Genomic DNA, 20,687 nt, shown 5'->3' with positions numbered 1-20,687 from the left:
GAATAGGGTCATGGTCATGTATGGAACTTTGCGAATGAGACCCAGACAAGCCAAACCAATTGACTAGACCACGACTGAGGAAAACAGACATTCCAAGTCCTCAACTTCATCTGTAGTCCTCTGAGACCTCTCCCTTTCCCTGAGCTCTTGTTTCTCTTTCCAGTCCCTATTCTCAGGATTAATTCTCCCACTCTCCCGAGAAAAGTCCCTAACCCTCAGTGTTCCGCCCATCGGCAAGGCAGTTCTATGCGTAGCCTTGATAAAATGGTCCAGTTGCTCTTTGTCTCTGAACTCGATGTAACCCATGTACTCTGATATTAATCCGATAGACTGGGGTGAGTAGTTAAAGAACCGACGGGCCAGTTTCATCGCTGAATTGAGAGCGTGGAAGTGGCCCTTGGGAACGGATCGTTGCGGTGAAAGGATGCTCCTTGCTGTTAGGGACCTGGAAACCCTTCTTCTTGGTGAAAATTCCAGCGATACGGCCACATTCTTGTCGAAGCCTGAGCTTCTGCTGGTTTTCTGGAAGGAGAAGTGCACCAGCCAGAGCGCAAGTGGCCACGGCATCATCTCCGGCGTTGTCAGCAACGCCACCGCCGAGATCCCCCCTGCCAGGCTTAAGATCTTGTCAGTGGTACCTGAAGATCTTGAGTAGAGATGTAAGCCCGGCGACATTCCCAACTGGCGCTATATCTTTGGCAATGTCACGAAGATCCGCCCAGGCTGAAAAGAAGCGCATCGCTTGCGGGAAGTATTCCCACTCGGCTGCCATCCCAAACCCAATCATCACGAGGTTTGCCTTCTTGTCGCAGCTCTGGATGAAATCCAGAATGGCAGCTTCGAGGTCTTCGAGGTCAACTTGTCGCTCCTGGCCAAAGCGATGAGCGCGGCGAACTGGCATGCCGAGATGCCCCCCAGTGCGAACAAGACCGTCTTGTCTGCCTTGGTCTATCTTGATGTTGAGAGTTAGGCCTTTAAGTTGCTTCGCTGCGCAAATGTCTCGGAGATTCGGGCGGTCGGTATTGGGTGACGTCGTTGAATCTGGTGCCGGTGCTGGGAAATATGCGAGACCGACTTGATGGAGGATGCGGTCCTTTTCGTTCGTGATGGCGACATGTTCTGTATCTATCACGAGGAAAGCCGAGTCCTTGAGCGCATTGCGTAGACCTTGTAGTCGTGTGATCCTGTTGCTGAAGAGGTCCCTGGAAGCCGGCTCGCGTTGGAGGTGCTCGTAGGTAGCAATGTTGTTGGAGGGACCGGACATCGGCAGAGTTATGGGACTTCCTGACTGGCCTCGCTGGTTTCTGGAAGGACACGATCCCAATGATTAAAATATAGCGAGGGACGAGTCGTCAATGAAGATGAGGGATAGCATTGAAGAGTGAAGTGTTCTTAAATGGGGAAGCACAGGTGAGTCGCAGGTATGTTGGGGCGGTGTCAAGGACGACTACGGGGTCAGGGAGGCCAAAGAACAAGAAAAGAGCGGTGCACATCCAGGTATTTATTATGCTAATTGACTTGCAGAAGGTTTTACAACTCAGCTATGTAGGTAGATAAAGTTATGCCATGCACGTACTGTAGTCAGTTATGAGAGAGTTTACCTTGGGTTTCGCCTCTCATCGTGCGTTTCCGACTCGTCATCGAGTATCCATGTCGCCTACCGTTGAAGAGAGGGAGAAGATGGCCCAAAGAGCCGGCAGAGTTCTTTAGAAAGGCCCAGAAGTCTTCTGATTGCCCTCGTCGACCATCTCGCTGGGCCTAGTTGAGATGTGGCCTCTCATGCGAGCCAGCTTCGTCGATGGCATCTGTTAGTCTTCACCGCTGACCCTCCACTATCAATTTACAATGGATTCGGTCATTTAGTCGCCCTTGAGCACTCCGCGAGGCACTTTGGGTGTTGTCATATGGGTAAACTACCTGGTGATTGAACAGACGAGATCAGGGAACTCCTTGTTGGCACCCAGGGCGCAAAAACAGCGCCGGACACCGCAGTTGGAAATCAATACTTATAGCTCGAGTATAATGCAACTCGCAGTGCGCACAGTCAAAGCTGTGGGCTGAGGCAGAGGCATAGTAAGGCCTCGAGTCGTCGCCGCGTTTCCCTCGTCATTGGCGTCCTTGTTCATCGCGTGGCCGTCGCATCGTCGTGATCCCGGCGATGGACCTCCTCCTTGGCGCTTTCAAGTTATTGTATTGCTCGAAGTCTGCTCGGTCGTCCGTTCCGTGAGAATTGATGGTTGTTGGGCTCGATCGTGAATGGGTTGCAACTGCGAGGTTTCATTTCAACCCCCTTCCACGCCTGTCATTTCCGATAAAGGATTGAAGTATCTGCGATGTGTCAAGAAACCCAATGCCGCACAGCATGCTTGTTGAAGGGCAAAGGAAAATGAAGATGCCTGAGTTGCGCTAGATTCCGTCTCCAATGGTTGTGTCGCTTGAGGGAAGACAGCCTGCCCCTCGATTGGGACGCCCAGGTCCAAGAGCTTCTAGGTTGTGCCTACGGTCCGCGTCGTACTTGGCATGCCGGTCGTTTGCAGGGTCGCTTAATTCAGCCTCAGGTTTCGAGAGTTTGTGGGTGTCGGTCGAGTCCGAAGCAGCGACAGCCTTGTTGACCTTTGGGAGGCCGATGCTGGCGACGCGAGGTTCTTGGGGTCCGTTGAGACTCAGCTCGACTCAGCAGTCTCAGGTCGGTGTCCCATGGGCTCAATCCCTTGTTTAGACGTCGATTCGTGGGTTCTGCGCTAACGAATGGGCTGTGACGGCATTCGGTCCCGAGTCGAGCTCGGTAACGTCCTTAGCCTATGCCCGAAGGGATCACTCGGGAGGGAGCGCGACGAGATGTCAAAAAAACAGCTAATGCTAGAATGGTGAAAAATTTTCGGTACGTCAACAATACCATGGAGATAAACAGAAGCGGGTGGAATCGAAAGAATAAAGACTTTGGGGGCGAGCCTGATTTTCTGTTTCTGCCCAAGGGCTCGACCACGCACGTCGCTGACGGCTGCGGAATGGAGGGGGAGTGATCGCAGTGATGGATGCTTCGAGGCCGTATGTTTACCTGCTCTGCAAGTATGAGGGAGTACAGTAACTGACATGATTATTTTTAGTCGACGCAAAATGTGCAATGGATGCATTCGAGGGTTGAAAATGCAATCAGGGCCAGAAGGGAAGTGCAGGTTGATAAGCGTGTCAGAGTCGCGTCGATTCTTGGCGCGCCGAGGGGAGGCCTCCCCACACAAAGAAGAGAAACGGGAAAACATCTTCATCACACCCTGACCGGATATTCAGTGCGCATTTCGGTCGTTTCGCGCACGAGGCTGAGCAGGTGCGCTCCGTCGTGGGAGGCAGATTGCGAGGCACCTTCGGCCTGGGCATTGTCAAGAAGTTCCACCAGCGGCGGACCGTTGATGATTGGGTCCGGGACAGTGACAGAACAGGAGTCATCCACGGGAAATCTTTACGAAAACGCCACCCCGTTGGCGGCGCGTTTCAAGATCTTTGCAGCCCCTGGATGGACGCAATGATTGGATGTCAGGAGTTGTAGGACAATGGAGACTCGTGTCACAGTACAGTACCCGTCTTTGTTTCTTGCACTCTTTGTCTCCCGCAGGTGAAATCTGCTAGCCCGTATTGATACAGCACTGAATGGAGACACGACGTCACGGCCCGCCACAGTACGACAGGCCTGGGCGTTTTTGGCGTCGACGTTTCCTGGGTACAGTAGAACCTGTGTGCGGTTGACCATGTCAAGGCGTTTATGGAGGCCCACGTTAGAGACAACTGGAACCTATCAACCTCCGAAACATCGGAGTCTGGACGGGCAGTCAACCTGTCTGCGGTCCCCAGCTTCATCCGCTGTGCGTGAAAGCTCATGGGGCCTTGTGGCGATCAGGTGGGACGCAACCGGGGCCCATCCTGTCCGCCCATCCCTGGCGGATCGCCAAGCTGCCAAGTCGCCAAGCTAGGAGCCCGCCACTGAGACCCTTCGGTACGGTTGATTGAAGATGGCCAACATGGAAGCTTTTACTCAGAGCAAATCAATCGCAACTCCAAAGATCATAAAAAGAGATATTGGAAAATACCTTCTCGGTGCCGTGATTCCCGTTTGGACTCGTCCTCGACCCTTGGCGGCCTCACTCCCAAGACTTGGATTCGGGCTTTGGCTGTCTTCACGTCTGTGTTTGGCGACGTCATCTCTGATGGCCCCAGAGCCCAGTTGAGGATGGGGAAGCTCTTGAATGGCTGGATCCATCATCCGTCCAGGGGGCGTCCTTCGGCACTAAGCCCCAGGGGGCCAGGGCCAACCTTAACGTGAGAGCCCTCCCTGCGCGCTGCTCCAACTGGCTGCCCGACCCAGCCCATCTAACACCGGGCTTTCAACGTTGCCCCACGGCATCGAGAAGAATAAAAACGCTAGAGGTACAGGAGACCAGTTTGTCTTGTCATAAGGATAGGGAGAAACGTAGCATAAGAGCAAGATAATAACATATAGAAGACGCTTAGAACATTACCTACTATTATTGAATCAGCTCTAATTTTTTATTAATTGTAGAAAAATCCCATCCGCCAAAACAGTAGCAGTTGAAAAGAGTTAGAGGTACCTTATTTCTTCACTTGGCGCACGCCAACGACCTGACGTTCGCTGCGCCTCTGACAGCAGTGCATCAACCGTACGCCGGAGAGGACCAGGAACTGGCGGCCAGAGTTGTCTGTCGCCTTTTTCTGCCTTTTAGCGGGTCCCCATCCTTTGTCTACGCACCTGTGATGGGCTCCGATATTGATATGGGCTGCCGATGCCCCCTTTCTCCTTGATCTCTGTTTCTTCACTCTTCTTCCCTCTTTTCAAGTCGCAGCGTTCAGTCTCTTCCTCATTCATTTGGCTGTTGCTGCAACCATCAAGAGGTTGTGATTCTCCAAACAACTATTACAACGATTCCCCAAATTACGTACCATCGCATTTCTCCACCATGGGTATCTGCGCCGTTCAGAGCAAGCCACATGTGGCTACCCTCCCCAGACCCAGTCTTATCCGAATGAACCTCTCCAGCGTTATCGACAAGAGCAATGATCACCAGCTGATCTCGCCTGTCGGCCTCGAACAGATCGAGTGGCGAGACGAGGTGGAAAAGAAGGACATTGCCCCGTCCAGCATTACTTTTGGAAACGCAGTGACCAAACCAACCAACAAGGCTTTCGTCCCAAGCTATACTGGGACCATTGTTCTTGACGAGAATGGTGAGTGGCTGCCGTCGCGCAGGGGCATTGTGGCAACTGAACCGTGCTAACAGCTACCGGGATACCTAGGCTACCAGCTTTACTATAATGTCATTGCTTTCAGTTTTGTCGCCATCCAGCTGTTCGAATGCATGTCGGCAGCTTATTCCGAGGCATTCGAACATCCCAAGCCCTCGGCCGATTCCCCTTGCCAAAACGGTGGCACCGATGTCGACGTCAACAGACAAGTCTCATCTTGTGCTGGGTACGACCCACATGTCTACGGCGGTTACAAGCGACAGAACACTAGTAGCGGAGGTGGAGGATCCGAGCCCAAGAAGCATCGGTCGAACAACCAGGGTGATGGCAACTACAACAATGCCCCTCCCGGCGATAATGGAGCCAGCAGCGGCAGTGGCCATGGCGGTCACGGCGATAATGGTGGAGGTTCCAACCAAAATAACGACACCCAGAATTCCAATGTATCCACCGAAAAGAGATTCGCATGTCCTTTTCATAAGTTGGATCCTGTGCTCCACGCAGCCTGCGAACCCATCAAGCTGACCACTTGGGATCGCGTCCTCCAGCATATCCTTCGAGCCCACGTTCTTCAAAAGCACTACTGCCCCAACTGTCGCACCCAGTTTAAGGGGACCACGGCGGAAAGCGAGAAGAATAAGCACATCAGAAGCGGATGCCAGTTTGTCGGCATGATGGAAGCCGGATACATTTTTCTCCAAATCGACCCCGCGAATCTCTGTTTCGAGACCGACTATGAGAATCTCAAGGGGCTTCCACGCGGTTCTGACGAGGAGAAGTGGTTCAAGGCATGGGACAAGTTGTTCCCTGGGGTGCCACGTCCTGCATCCCCTCTCTTTGAGAGCATCGTCGATATCCTCCGCCGCAATGCGCGCCGTGCCCTTGCTGAGGTACCGGAGCCGCTCAGGAGCATGTTTAACAATGCCATCTTTGATCTCCCCACCGTGGCTTCGCGGCTTGCCTCGCGGGATCTGGCCCCGCCAAATTCCGCCCCGACTTCCACCCCGGCGGCCATGGCGACCCCGACCATGACCCCACTGGCTCCCGCCTTGTCCCCAGACCAGATCGCCGCTCAGGCTCAGGTTCCGCCTCCGGCCCCGCCCTCGGCGCCAACATCCAGGCGACCTCAAGTTCCGCCTGGCATGCGCGCCAACTCGGGTGCTGGCAATAATAACCCGACCATGCAGCGCATGCAGGCCCAGGCTCGAATGAACCTGTCCAGCCTGCCATATGGCTCCAACCCGACTGCTAGAAGGGCGCTGCCGGTCCAGGCTCAGACGAATCCCCAAGTCCGACAGGGCCAGCCCTCCAGTGGCTGGCGGATGAATCCTCCAGCCAGGCCCCACCCGCCGGCTCAGGCTCGCATGAGTCCCTCCGCCGGGCACGGCCCACACGGTGCGACTGGCCGGTCGATTCCTGCCCTACCAGATCAGGTTCTACTCTACCCAGAGAGTCCTGTTGGCCAGAGTTCTATCGGGCAGCAGACCCCTATCGCTCAGCAGAACCCTATCGCTCAGCAGAATTCCTTGGACGAGTTGAACAACCTCGACCCGCTTCTACAGGCATGGGACGGCTCGATGCAGGACATGTTAAACAATTCGGGTTGGGACTTGGGCAATGAAAACATCTTTGCCAATCCCGGGATGGGTCTTGACTCGGGCGTTGATGAGGATGAGGATGACGATGAGATGAACCACCCCTCAGCCTTGGGTAACGGCTCTGGCTTCAGCTATCCGGGCCCAGGATCGGGGTACATGGAATGACGCCGTCGCATTGACGAGGCATTTTTACCCTAGGCTGCGGCTTGGAGGAGCAACATTGAGGATATTTCCTAGAGTATATTTGGACGTTTGAACTTGTCTATTAGTTATGCTATTTACATCTTGTTGTTGCCCACAAACATGCTCGTGAAGTCATCCCGACCCAGGGTATAGAAAGGGTATTGGCCAAAACTACCTAGTACTTGGTCGCTACATCCTTTGCCCAACACGACCACAATTTGAGCCTCTCTCACACGCTATTGTGTTCCTTCACCATCTTCCCTACGAGATTCCCCAATGTCAACTTGCACAACGCTGCTTGGGCCATCTTATCATCCTGCCCGGCCTCCTCTAGCATCCCTTGTTTCTTCAAGAAGTCGGAAACGACTGTTTGACCGTACTGCTTCCAGTAATCCCGGGCCATGGAAACTTCTAGTCCCAATCCTTTGCTCAGGTACGGTGAAGAAACCGACTCTTGGTCAGGGAAAACAGTGGCATTGATCCGCTCCCAACGCCGTTTGTTGCTGAGCTGCGGCTTGTCGTCCCTTGCCAACCTGGCTTTCTGGTAGTAATTGATGCCTTCCGGCAGCACCAGATCTCGTAGTTCACACCCTCTTTTAATGATGTGGCTGTCGCACTGACTTGCAGAGTCGAACACCTGAGAGCAGATAGGGCAGTAGGGAGGCCTCATGTGATGTCGCTGTACGTGTCTGATGACGTTTTCAGGAGTCACCAGATGGTGCTTTTTGAGGCACTGTTGATGTCTTTGGGGATTTGATGCGTAAAAGGGGCAGGAGAAGTGAAAGGTTCCCCTTGGTGGCGAAATAACGACGAATTCATCGTCGCTGCTTTCTTGATGGCTTGAGGTTGTGGGCTCTGACTGCCAGTCTGATGGTCGTGAGCGCTTGCGAGGCGGTTCTTTTTTGTCCGGTGGCGCAGTGTACTGCGCAATGTCTATAAACTCCCGGACTCTCTTGAAGGAGATGTCCAAGAGTGGTTGCACTACCTGTTGGAACCTGTGGTCTTCAGGTAATACCAGAATGTTGGCATCAGACTGGTCTCCACAGCACGACTCGACATCAGATTCATCACTGTCAGAGTCTTCGAATTCATCTTCTGATGAAGCTGGAGTGATATAGCTGTGTGCGCCAGAGATGTCTTGGCGGGAGCGAGATGACAATTGACGATGGACAGGGGTCCCCGGCCTGCTCCGTTTGGTACCAGTCAAACCCGCCGCTGTGGACGAGCTATGTGATCCGGCCGGAACATGTCTGTATGGGAGGCTCTTTGTGGTATGTCTGGTTGGAGGTGTAGAGTGCCGTGAAGTTGGAGAGTGAGGAATGGCCATTGTGGATATCAATGCTTTTTAAGGCACAAGAAAGTGAAATGAATTGAGTAGATCAACCATAAGAGGGAGGATAGAGAATGAAAACATCGCAAATGTAAAGGAAGAAAGATCCGGTATTATATAGCTACTCGAAAACTCCCTACCAACATTGAGATGAAGTTTGACCTTACCGCCTGGTCGCCTTGGCAGAGGACCACAAAGTCTCAGCCTTGGAACACAGTCGTGCTGTGGCTTCCGACCCATGTCCGCTCTAAGGCCGGTGATTGGACCGATCAGATGCACCCCCCACACTCGCCCTCACAGCTGTGTTGAGAATGCCCCTTGGATTGCTCTCGCTTTAACGAAAGACGACGTATGACGGGGCGAAATCCCCATGCATCGTTGGCTCGATTATGCACCAACTGCCGATTTCCTTTATTCTAATTGCTTGCTTACAGTACCTTGACCGAAGATCCAACGCGATTGAGTTGAACGCCTCTTGGGAAAGACTGACGTTGTTCGCCCTCCGCTAGCACCCATGCCCAGGCGGCCGCGCACCATTGAGAACCAATCCATTAAACTCGATTGAAAGCATCACCGTCACAGGCATGGACTATCTATGCTGTGTGGTAGGCAGGAGGCAATTGGATTATCTACCCAGCTACACTGCTGCCTGCTCAAGTAAAAAAGTATATCGATATTACCGAAGAAGCCTCTTCGCAACGTCATCAGCCAAATTAGCATCCCACTTCCCGCCGCCAAGTCATCTGCACCAGGGGTTGCATCCTCTCTCACAGTACCCATCCCTCAGCCTCACACTTGCGCCCTCGACCCTAGGAATCAGTCTTCTTCCGCCTCCCATACACGTACATTCTTATCTTTAGAAGCTGACGCAAGCCGATACGCAGAGGGTGAGAAAGCCACAGAAAAGACGGCATCTTCGTGGCCCCGGAGAACATGTATCCTCTGGCCAGTCCCTACATGCCATATCATGATGGTCTTGTCCGCAGATCCAGATGCCAAACGCTCACCATCGTGGGTAAAGGCAACGGACCAAACAAAATCTGTGTGGTCGCGCAGGCAGAGAAGTTTCTTGATCTGTTTGCCAGGACTCGTGTCCCAGAGGATGACTGTCTTGTCGGATGAGCCAGATGCAAAGCGTGAGTTATTCGGGGAGAAAGCTACGGCGTGAACACAGCCGATGTGGTCATCGAGAGTTTCCACAAGGTTTCCCTTCAGATCCCAGAGGCGTATCGTCATGTCAAGAGACCCCGAGGCCAGGTATCGACCATCAGGTGACAGGGCCACGGAGGCAATTGAAGAGTCATGACCTGATAGCTCCAGGCTTAGGTCACCACTCTCAAGATCCCATACCCGGATGAGATTGTCATGCGCACCCGATGCTAGGTAACGACCATCTATTGAGATGGCGACCGACATGATATTCGCATGGGCGAGGAATGTCTTTGAGGGGGAAGTTGGGGAAGCCAGCTCCCAAAGTCGGATCGTCTGATCCAACGACCCCGAAGCCAATGTGCCGTCCTTTGCAGATACTGCAACACTTCGAACAGTACCAAAGTGCAGTTTAATGGTCTTCTGGACACTCTTTGTTGACAAGTCCCAGATGCGAATGCTCTTATCCTCAGACCCCGAAACGAGCTGATTCCCATCGGCAGAGAAGACCACCGAGAAGACAGTATCCTCATGACCCGAAAGCACGTTGCTCCAGAGTAGGGGTTGACGGGATCGAGTGCTGTTTGCCTTGACACGCGGAGTATTGACTGAAGAAGCGTTTCTTGTTGGAGCATTTCCTGACGGAACATTTCTTGACGATGCATTTCTCGATGGGGCGTTTCCTGAGTGGAAATTCCCTGCTGCTTCATCCCATCCTAACGATGAAGAAACGTATCGCTTTTTCTCTCCGGGGGATGACTCAACCGGCGACGATGGCAACTCTTGGTAGGGCCGTGAGAAGGAATCTGATCTTGCTTGGCTCTCTGTCTTCGGTGTTGATGCTGGAGTCGTAGGTGTAGGTGCAGGCGCGGATGCAGGCGCAGAACTGCCACCGGTTCCCTCTTGCTTAGCTTCTGTCGACTTCCAAGGCTCCGGTCTTGGCCCAAACATGGGGTGACTGGTCCGCGGCGATGTAGGCGATCGTGAAACCTCTGCATGACTCCTTCGAGTTGTCGCCCGGCGGGTAGCCCCAACATCGTTGGTTGGCTCGTCGACTATGACCTGGCGAGTGCCAACAGTGTTGGACACGTTGGTGAAGTCAACTGACCCTGCCATGAGTCCATCTGATATGACGTCGGCTTGAAGGCGTGACATCCTAATGGTTCCCCGAGCTGTAGGTTGTGGTTGCGATGGCAGCTCGGGAGCCACAACAGGAGCCGCATTGGGCGGAGCATCAACTGGAACCACACTAGGTGGAGGATCAATGCGACCGACATTCGGGCTCGTCGAGACAGACACCGCGACGGTCTCAGTAACCCTCTGCGTAGCCCTCCTCTCCAACATCTCCGTAGTCTGAGCGGCCACATCCGCCGCACTCACGGCCCGCGCCGGGCGCGGCGCCAGCTCGTTGTCGTCCCTATCGTGCTTGCTGCATAGAGATCCCATACCTTTTCATGGCCTTGCGGATGCAGCCTCCAGGACTTGCTGGCCTCAGCTAGTGAGTTGTCGATGCGAACTGAGGTTCCAGCGAGTCAGGCCACGGAGTTGGTCGTGAGACCTGACCGGGATACCATTATCCTGGACGAGTAAAAATTGCCGCCTGGTTAATTGCACTTGTTTTAGAAATTGAGCTTAGCCACTTTCATCAGAGGGCCTTTTGTCTCAACACAGGTGTGAGCTGCAGGAATAACGCACAGCTGCGCTGCGAGATTCACGAAAATGCTTCGGGCCTGAAAGGACAAAGTGCTCTTCAATTATATTCTATTCTTCAATTGTATTGATAACTGCCTGGTAGTCTTTTTCTTCATTCCATCCACAGCTGTGGCAGTTGGAGGTATCACCTGCGCAGGGTTGTAGCCTGTAATTTCCGATGCATATCTGCACCAGACTTCCATTTACACCTTTTCCCACTTGAAGCACTTGAGCAACGACACCGTTTTCTGCCCAAATGGCTTCCTTTCGCCGCCATTCTCCTCAAAGCATGTAAATGTCCCGTCATCGTTCCTCCTCCCTCTGTTGATCTGCCACCCTCTCAAGACCAACATGCACAGAGACGCAGCGACAAACATAAAGCCCGTGAACAGCTGCGCCCCAAGGTAACTCCCCGTGCCTAAATAAATCTCCACCGCAATCGGCTCGCTGAATGTTGAAGGGATTACCATTGCTACCCAGAGGATGCTCAATCCAGATGCGAGGTTCTCGATGCCCATTACCTCGACGATGACGGGCGCTGCGTTAACCCAGAATATGCCGGCCGAAAGTCCTCCGACGAGAGCAAACGTGATGAGTACCCCGAACGTTTTGGCGTTCACCCAGATTGCGAGTGAGAAGACGCCCGTCACAAAAGTCATGAGGGTCGTCATATTGAGTCGACCGTATCGATCGCTGAGCCATCCAAGACAAGGCCGGCCGATGGCTTGGCCCAGCATGAAGAAGGCGGGAATCATGGAAGCCTTGGAAGAGTTGAGTCCAATCACGTTGGCGTAATTTGCGAGCGTGAAGATGAGGACAAAGTATCCAAGCATGCTAAACGCACCGAAGCCCAAGATCCATAGATACTCCTTTCTCTTTAGGAGCGAGGTATCAAAGGCAAGTTGCCGCGCCCCCGTAGCACCGTATCGAGTCTTGATGAGGAGCGAACAGACGATATTTACCACGGCAGAGACAATGGCGAGGATTCGGTACGCCCATTCCAAACTCATGGTGCGGATCATTGCCCCGACGGCAAGCGAATACGTGAGACCTCCGAGTCCTGCGCCTGCGATGGCGATACCGTTTGCTAAGGCGCGTCGTTTCGTGAACCATTGAGAGATGATGCCATAAGAAGGTAGGAAAAGCAGTCCCATGCCAATGCCGAATAAAACGCCCTGTGATAGGAAGAGATGCCAGATTTTCGTCGAAAGACTTGCGCAGACGAGACTGAGAGCTTGGAGAATGGCACCTATGACCATGGTCGGTCTTGTCCCAATCTCCCGAACGATAATGGTGACAAGCGGCGAGATGAGCATCATGACACCAACGCTCAGGGAACCGACAGTTGCATACATGAGTGCCGTCGCGCCGGGGAAAGTGTCTTCTTTCAGGTAGTGAGCCAAAAACACCGAGTAGGCTGCGCTGATGCCCCAAGAGTGACCGTTGACGACGGCCACCGATGTCGTGACGACCCATCCATAACCTCCATCAGGTGCTTCGGTAGATGGCGATGCGTTTCGTTGAGATTCTGCCTCTGGAGCAGCCAAAGCCTCCTCTTGGTTCCCCATAACTGTTCGAGAAGGTCGATTTAGAAGGAATCGGAATGCTGCTATGCTGTCGAGGCCTCCCTTGTTACGCGACCGTGATGCAAATCCAGATACTGACGCCGGGCCAAGTCATCTATAAGAGATCTAACGGACCACCTGGTCAAGATCCCGAGCAGGTTGCTTTGGAGATTAGCATTTGTCACCCATTGCCTGACCCAATAGCAACAAACAGGGTCTTTGTTTCCCTGTGACGACGGTTATTCGGCTGGGGAGAGCGCACGAAAGGATTTTGCCAAGAGGGCTGTTCTAGTCTCCGATGTAGTCTCCGATCTCAGGCATGCAAGATCGGATCTTTTACGTGATGCTGGGGTCGGCTCTTTATGTCACTGACCCGTAGCATCTTTCGGCTCACCAAACTTGGCCATACAATGTTGATATTCGATATCAATAACAAGTCAAGGTTTACACGAGGTCACATTCCCTGTTTCTGAGAAATCATGGCCATTGTCCCTGGATTCTCCTTGTTTCGTTGCAGGAGGAGTTGTGAAGTTTCCAAGTTGAGAGGACCGATAGCCGTGTAACCTCGCGAGAACCGAACGTACAAGACCCGCCACATCGGCTGGGCCGACGCGGTAGAAAAGATCCAGACTAGATATTAGCCCTGGGATCTAGCCAAAGAGGTTCTTTAGATCCCGTTTTCATGACTCCGTATCACATGAGTCCAGTCACGACCCATAATGTCGTTGAAGGGGGAGCAACGAGTTGTTAATCACGTAAACGCACCGAGGAATTACTTGAAAAGAGTCTCGGTGCCATTATTCAGCCTTGAGTTTGTGACTGAAAATCATACGTCAAGTTAGTCATACCCCCTTGCTTGCCACCAATGCACCATTTCAAGTTTCCCTGTTGCTCTGTCCGTCTACGCCTGGAGACGAGATCTAAATCATAATGAATCATCTAGACTTTCTGGTCCAAGCTCCATTCGGACTTTGCTACCACATGATATCGTGAATAAGAAGATAACCTGTTTACGGTTATGCTCAATGGTGGTTCGATGTCTTTGTTATCTCTAAGCCAGTAGTCCTCAAGCCAACCATGTTTCCTTTACCCTGGTCCCCGATATCTTTTCTAATGTTCTGTGACAAAATATTCATATCATTCGCATTTCTAGAGTCTGTTCTCATGTTCACAGAACAGCTGCAGCAGAAGGGCTCATCACTTACAGAGCTGAATGTTCCGGGAAATCATTCAGGCCAGTTGGTCACACCGTTCGTGGATCGGATTGGAAAACGACTTCGAAGGTCTTTCCAGGGTACGTAATGCTTGTTTTGACGAGCATCTACGAAATTGAAGAAGCTATGGTTAGGCGGTAACCCATCAGAAATCTTTTGACGATGGACATACACCAATGCAACGGTCGTGAAATGGAGCGGAAAAAAGACACTGCCTGTGGAAAGCAGTCCAAGCACCAATTTGCGACAGGGTACGACCTTGGTCATGACAGTTTTCCTCTCGAATCTTAGAGTGTTCAAACTAGATGGTAATCCGGATTGGTTAACAGTCATTCAATGAGTTATACTCTGGTGTGCTACCCGGTACTGCCGATAAGCTCACTTCGGGACCAAGAAATGCAGGTAGAAGTCTCGCAAAAAATAGAACAGACGAGTAGTGAAAGCAGTTGAGGACGTAATATCAAGGTTTATCGATCTTGTCTTGACAGATATGTATCAGCCTCCCAGAGTAGGCGCGATCCGGTTCCAAGGCTGCTTTGTAAAGTTGCGGTCAAACACCGCCATCTCGACATCGTCAATCACCTATGAAGACAATATTTCCATCATCAGGAGCATGTATGTCGTAGCAAGGGAATTGCACCCAAGCTGTTGTGTTTGACTCTTTTATTCCAGGCGCCTCTAAAATCTTCCCAGATACGCAAAGGACCAGAAAACATGTACGTGGATTTTTTGAACACCCAGACCATTCCTGCAAGAAAAGACAACATGCTGCTCAAAGAAAGAACCCCAGCCCCCGACCAGATGCGCCAAGGCATTAATACACCTCCATCTCCTCGTCTTGGATCTCGTCCTGTCCGTCGTCGTCTTCGCCGTCGTTGGAGGATTCGTCGGGGACCTGGATCTTGACCCTGCGCGCTTCGCCACCGAAAGCCTTGACCTCGTGCTTCTTGGCGAACAGCTCCTCCTCCTCCACCTCCATACCGGCCTCGGCGTTGGCCTCCTTGAGCCTCTTGATCTCGCTGCCGCGGAGGCGGGGGAGCAGGTGCTCGTTCTCGGAGACGAGCTTGCGTGCCTGGGCGAGCTCGCGGGCGCGCTTGCCGGCCATGCGCTTCTTGTAGAAGACGCGCTCTCTGCGGGCGCGGATCTCGCTGATGCGCTTCATGGCGACGATGGTCTTCTCCACCAGGTCGCGGTTGTAGCGCTCGGGGACGTTGCGGCGGGCGCCGAAGAGGAGGGTGCTGTCGCAGACCATCTCCTTGCCGGCCTTGACGCGGGAGGCCTTTGTCCACCGGAGGGAGCGGGGGTTACGCTTCATCTTGAAGTTGCGGTGGCATTTTGATCGGCAGAATCGAAAGGATTTTCCTGTTGCGGCGGTGTGAGCGAGTCGACAGAGTTGAGAAAGCTGGAGAGGCACGTACCATCGTTTCTGACAAAGGTGATACCCTTGGAAGGGTATGATGGGCGACCACAGAAAAAGCACGGGTCGACTCTAGAGTTAGGCAGTCAGTATCACGGTCATTCCCACGGGAGCGCTTCAAAAGACGTACCTCATCTTGGCGACTTGGTGATGGTTTACTAACTATCGCGAAATTTTGCAGACCAAAAAATCTGGTCTGCAAGGTGGGGTGTCGGCGTCACTCTTTTCCGCTCCGGATAACGATAAGATAACGTTGGTGCAGGGGTTAGCATGGGTGGATCCATGCGTTTTGGCACTGTGGATCAAGCTCTCAAGGACATGAATGATCCATCTCATTTCACCGCCAAGCGCATATGAGATGTCTCCATCTCGTACAGGATTTTCGTGGTTTCTCCACGTTTTCAGCGATGGCAATGCTTCACTTGGATCTCTATGTGATCATCTCCAAAACTATCCTTGTCCAAGCACATCAGACATGGATGTTTCCACTTCCACCATCAGCGCTCCAAGGCTCTTAGGGAGCATTGACTCATGTCGGTCTGATCCGAGGACGCCTTATCCACTGTAGCGGTTGTGTAGTTTGTAAAGACTGTCCTACATTCGCGCTCAATGGATGCCGAAACGCCAGAGCGCAGAATATACGAGGTCGCCTTTGCGAGCTCAGCTGAGCTGACATGTACATTCAAACAATAAAACATGACGTTTTCGCAACGCTAAACCTCTAAGCAACACATTCATGTCAATTCCTCTAGAAGATGTCAGCTCAAGCCAATGCCTTAGAACCACTCGCCCACTTTCTCAAAATTTATTCACACCAAGCTCAAAGACCCCCAGAAAGAAATCAGATTGTTTGAGCTACTCCCGGGCTCCTTCGAAGTTGACCTCAAGCTATGAATCTTCCATGCTGCTCTTCCTGCGCCGAAAAGTGAAAGGAAGAGGCCAATCATGCACGATGAGCTGAAGAACACGCTTCCACTGGGCTGGAAAATGTTTCAAACTTCAACGGGGTGTTACATCTTTAGCTTCGCTGGGACCTACGGGCTTAAAACGGCGTGGACACATCCTGATCCGACCTATCAATACTTGGTAGAAGACACTCGGTCTGACAACAACGACCAATATTCTCTAAGTTTTGAGGCTATATCGTATGCCAGGGGATCGACACAGAATCCCTTGCAAGCACTTACTGAGTGTCCCTCCTAGCCTCAAGGTTTTGCATACCTCGACATCGATTAGGATCTGCCCAGCGCTCTGCGGCATCTTAGACGCGAGAAAACAGTCAGGACCCTCTGGGCAGAGGCCATCTGCGTCGATAGATCTAACCCCGACGAAAAACACGCTCATATCTTTAGACTAGCTGACATCTCGGTGAGCAGGTAGTGTCAGTGGAGGACAATTGGATCCCATCCCCGGATACGACTGAGTCTGACTGGTATCGCCCCTGACCACAAGCTGCCATTCTCCAGGGAGACAATCTCCGCGATTGAAAAGTTGTTACGGCGGGACTGGTTCCGGCGCATGTGGGTTCTGCAAGAGATCATCCTGGCAAAGCTCGCGGAGTTTAATTTAGTGTGGGCATAGTCAGATGCCGTGGCTCATTTTCAGTAACACAGTACGCAGTCTTGATCTCTGACTCAGTTAACCCATCAAGGGCCAGGCTTCAACTATAATAAAGAACACATTGTCAACGCATCATAGCATCATATCCCAATGCTAACACAGTGGCTGTGTATCTTTGTTTCCCGGATGGAAGTATACCATGTTCGAAAGGAGAATAGTAACATAGTGCATCGAGAATATGCGTTATAGGTCCGAACGCTGCTGACATATTCATCAACATTGAAGACAATAGCCTGCTACCACGGCTGTTGGACTGGGGTGTGTATGTGAATTCGTCGGGACCGAGTTTCAGGCAGGTGCTTGTCATGATGCGTACCTTTGGTAATCCGGCGTGTGCTGGTTCTAGAATATCCTTCTAGCTCCTCTCTTGTCGTGGGAACCTGACGAAACCAAAAATATACACATCCAATCAGACCCATCAGAGAATTCGGGCTCGTGATTTAAATTAACCCTTGCAGACTGTCATGATAAGCTTATCCATCGCTTGCATTGTCTCTGGAGTAGTGACAGTCACCGGCATGATATCCCAAATGTAGGTGATATAATGCAGATCTTGGATGTAGCCTTCCTCATTCATCTAGTTGATCCGTGTCGTTTTGTATGCTTTTTGACAAGGCCACGGCCAAACTTCCGAACTCAGCGACGACCCGAGGATGAATACGACAGCACTCCGAGCGGGGCGGGGCGGGGAGGAACCTTTGAAGATCGGTCTGTATCTAGATCAGGGAGGTGATTTTACCGAGTGTAACACGATTGACTAGTGATATAGGCCAAGAGTTTAAGTAGATACCCGGCTGGCATAATTGGCTGAACCACGTTAGCTCAGGTCCTCCCTCGGAGGCAGCGTGAATGGCATGGCATTCCTGAATTGGAAAGTCGTTGATAAGAGTTGTTCACCTGCCTCATTGAAATCTCGAGAGCTGGATAATAATAACACTCGAAAGGATAGGATAAGAGACCTGGCGCCTATATTAGAAGACAACCCATTCTTCTGGAGGGTGAAAGTTGCCTTCATCCACCGCTTCATAGACCCTTCTCTTGCTTCCTCTCCTCAAACCCGCCACCATGAGGTTCTCTGCTGTTTCTGGCCTCGCACTGGCGACTGTTGCTGCCACTGGCGCCAGCGCCATGTCGGCCAAGATGGAAACCCTCAGGAGCGTCAAGCAAGATCAATGGGCGCAAATGCGTGACGAAGGTGCCTTTGACGAAGATCAGTACCGGGCCATGGCGGTGACCAAGTGCGTCAACGGAAAGGCTGGAGAGTATTCCTGCAACAACGTCGACATGATGGCCTTCTTGAGCCACCAGGACATGGGCAGCCGGACCCGCATGGGCAATGACATCTGGGGTATGTGTTAGGGTCAAGTTCATGAGAAACGAGTCATTGTGCTGACAAACACTTTAACAGGATGGACATCCGCGACTGGTAGGGAGTTTGCCATCGTCGGCCAGAGCGACGGCACAGCCTTTGCCGAGGTCAAGTCGGACGGCAGCATCGTCTATCTCGGCCGCCTGCCAACCCAGACTGTCAACTCGGACTGGAGAGACATGAAGGTCATCGGCGACCACGTCTACATCGGCGCCGAGGCCAGCCGCCACGGCATTCAGGTCTTTGATCTGAAGAAGCTCCTCAGCGTCAGCCCCAGCAGCCCCAAGACGTTCAGCATCGCCTCTGACTTGACCGCCTTCTTCAACGGAGTCGGCAACTCGCACAACATCGTGGCCAACCCGGACACCAACATGATCTACGCCGTGGGCACGGGCTCGGCTGCCAACTGCCGAGGTGGCCTCTACATGATCGACGTGTCCAACCCGGCCAAGCCAGTCAATGTTGGATGCGAGTCCCGTGATGGGTACGTCCACGACGCACAGTGTGTCGTGTACGACGGTGTTGACACGGCCTTTAACGGCCACGAGATCTGCTTCAACTACAACGAGGACTCGCTCACCATCGTCGACGTGACGGACAAGGCTAGGCCTGTCCAACTGTCTCGCGTGGGCTACTCTTGGAGCGCCTATACCCACCAGGGCTGGCTCGCCACGAGCGACATGCGCTACCTCCTTCTCGACGACGAGCTCGATGAGATGGACGGCACGACACCAGACTCAAAGACAAAGACATATGTCTGGGACGTCAAGGACCTCAGGGCCCCCAAGATGACGGGAGTGTACTCTGCTCCCGTCACCACCATCGACCACAATCAGTATGTGCTGGACGGCCTGTCCTACCAGTCCAACTACGCCTCGGGCCTGCGCATCCTCGACGTCAGTTCCGTCGCCGAAGATCCCACCGGTTCCAAGTTCGAGCAGGTCGGTTTCTTTGACTGCGATCCTTTCGACGATAACACCTCCGGGTCAGTGACGTTCCGTGGTGCGTGGAGCGTCTACCCCTACTTCAAGTCGGGCCATATCGTCCTAAACAGCATTGAACGCGGGCTGTTTTCTCTCAAGTATACTGGACCCAAGCCTTGATTGGATAGTTATTATCAGAATTAAATATAACAAGATAGTTATTATCACAAGAGCCTTCAATATAACAGAGGTCTATAACCAAGTTACTTATATGGGACATGAGGTTATCAATTTCCAGCTGCTTATCACATAGACTCACAGAGCATCAGAAATTTCTAAGATGGCTCTTAAGACACGGTGGATTTGAAAACTAAAAGTACATGTTGGGGTGTCTCTGTTCGAGGCTCTTCGCCTTGCTCATGGTCGTATCTGATGAACCTTCCCAGGTGGTATCCAACAGACTCTCGCTGCCCATGTCCTGTAAAGGCGACGTTGTCCTCTCAGAGCTTTGGGGATCTGTAACGGATGCCGAGAGCTCAGGAGTAGCTACCGTTCTCTGTATGGGCAAGCTGAGTTCCGTCTGGGCAACTCTCAACGGTGCTGCCATGGAGTTGCCGGGCTCTGACTTGCTGTGGAACCAGGTCTTTATATCATCCAAGGACTTGAGCGGTAGAGTATCCCACTCTCTTATTCGATCAGCTTTCCGCTGTGAGGGAGGTTTGAGTGAAGGCTGAGCATTTTCTGGGTTGTTTTCAAGTGACTGAAGAACTTGAAAGAGGGCCTCTTCCGTCTCGGCAAGACGAGCTTCTAACCGGGTGATGAATCCAATAGGAATGCCTCTGTTGAGTGTAATTAGCCTTGTCAACTCTCACTTGTGGTTGAGTTGTACCTCTTGTTTTGTTCAGGGTAGTGACAGTTGGAGGGATCATGGCTACATTGTAGACAGTGTGGTCTGCAATTATATAAGTTAGCAACATGGCCTGATATGAGAACATATGAACTGACAGTTGCCGGTCACACTGGGATAATCATCGTTAGCGGAGTCGAGGTCAAGGTGCTGGGTGTTGGATCTCACCTTGCGCTTCCTCTGCCGACAGTGACCACAGGCAATGGGATTCAGCAGCCTCTCAGCCTCTCCACCCGTAGCGTCACTATCGGTCATATGCAATCGCGCAATAAGTGATGCTCTTTATCGGGATTCTATGGTGAGTGGTGGTTTAGTTGACGGAGGTGACCCCACAGCGAAGCACCTTCTTGACCCCGCCTCGGAGGTTTCTTTGTCCGACGAAGCGCCAACACTTTGGCCTCTCACAACCTTGAACCTTGTTCAACCTCACTTGTTACATCTCTCTTCATACTTGGAAGTTGGAAGCG

At 52.3% G+C, this 20,687-nt stretch overlaps 7 protein-coding genes across 7 annotated transcripts; 2 read left to right on the top strand and 5 right to left on the bottom strand.

Annotated features, from left to right (window-relative positions):
- Positions 1-343: 343 nt before the first annotated feature.
- NCS54_00176100 (Hypothetical protein) lies at positions 344-1,264 on the bottom strand (the record flags this gene model as incomplete). The annotated part of the gene is made up of 2 exons (XM_053147379.1): positions 344-616; positions 683-1,264. The coding sequence occupies 2 exons, from the start codon at positions 1,262-1,264 to the stop codon at positions 344-346; spliced, it is 855 nt and encodes a 284-aa protein (XP_053003354.1).
- A 3,703-nt stretch (positions 1,265-4,967) lies between these two features.
- NCS54_00176000 (Hypothetical protein) lies at positions 4,968-7,016 on the top strand (the record flags this gene model as incomplete). The annotated part of the gene is made up of 2 exons (XM_053147378.1): positions 4,968-5,235; positions 5,305-7,016. 2 exons carry the CDS (start codon positions 4,968-4,970, stop codon positions 7,014-7,016), a joined length of 1,980 nt encoding a protein of 659 aa, XP_053003353.1.
- A 2,164-nt stretch (positions 7,017-9,180) lies between these two features.
- NCS54_00175900 (Hypothetical protein) lies at positions 9,181-10,953 on the bottom strand (the record flags this gene model as incomplete). The annotated part of the gene is made up of 1 exon (XM_053147377.1): positions 9,181-10,953. The coding sequence occupies exon 1, from the start codon at positions 10,855-10,857 to the stop codon at positions 9,181-9,183; it is 1,677 nt and encodes a 558-aa protein (XP_053003352.1). The 5' UTR covers positions 10,858-10,953.
- Positions 10,954-11,408: 455 nt separating this feature from the next.
- NCS54_00175800 (MFS domain-containing protein) lies at positions 11,409-12,773 on the bottom strand (the record flags this gene model as incomplete). Its single annotated transcript, XM_053147376.1, has 1 exon — positions 11,409-12,773. One exon carries the CDS (start codon positions 12,771-12,773, stop codon positions 11,409-11,411), a length of 1,365 nt encoding a protein of 454 aa, XP_053003351.1.
- A 2,025-nt stretch (positions 12,774-14,798) lies between these two features.
- Positions 14,799-15,557, bottom strand: NCS54_00175700 (Ribosome biogenesis protein RLP24; the record flags this gene model as incomplete). Its single annotated transcript, XM_053147375.1, has 3 exons — positions 15,532-15,557; positions 15,403-15,473; positions 14,799-15,346 (listed from the first exon to the last, which is right to left on the bottom strand). Exons 1-3 carry the CDS (start codon positions 15,534-15,536, stop codon positions 14,799-14,801), a joined length of 624 nt encoding a protein of 207 aa, XP_053003350.1. The 5' UTR covers positions 15,537-15,557.
- A 2,529-nt stretch (positions 15,558-18,086) lies between these two features.
- NCS54_00175600 (Hypothetical protein) lies at positions 18,087-19,493 on the top strand (the record flags this gene model as incomplete). The annotated part of the gene is made up of 2 exons (XM_053147374.1): positions 18,087-18,369; positions 18,430-19,493. The coding sequence occupies 2 exons, from the start codon at positions 18,087-18,089 to the stop codon at positions 19,491-19,493; spliced, it is 1,347 nt and encodes a 448-aa protein (XP_053003349.1).
- A 190-nt stretch (positions 19,494-19,683) lies between these two features.
- NCS54_00175500 (Hypothetical protein) lies at positions 19,684-20,475 on the bottom strand (the record flags this gene model as incomplete). Its single annotated transcript, XM_053147373.1, has 3 exons — positions 19,684-20,150; positions 20,203-20,265; positions 20,319-20,475. The coding sequence occupies 3 exons, from the start codon at positions 20,473-20,475 to the stop codon at positions 19,684-19,686; spliced, it is 687 nt and encodes a 228-aa protein (XP_053003348.1).
- Between the last annotated feature and the right edge of the window lie 212 nt (positions 20,476-20,687).

This window comes from Fusarium falciforme, chromosome 1, assembly GCF_026873545.1.
Source record: "Fusarium falciforme chromosome 1, complete sequence".
NCBI classification, from domain to species: domain Eukaryota; kingdom Fungi; phylum Ascomycota; class Sordariomycetes; order Hypocreales; family Nectriaceae; genus Fusarium; species Fusarium falciforme.
This window is presented reverse-complemented; position numbering and strand designations above follow the sequence as displayed.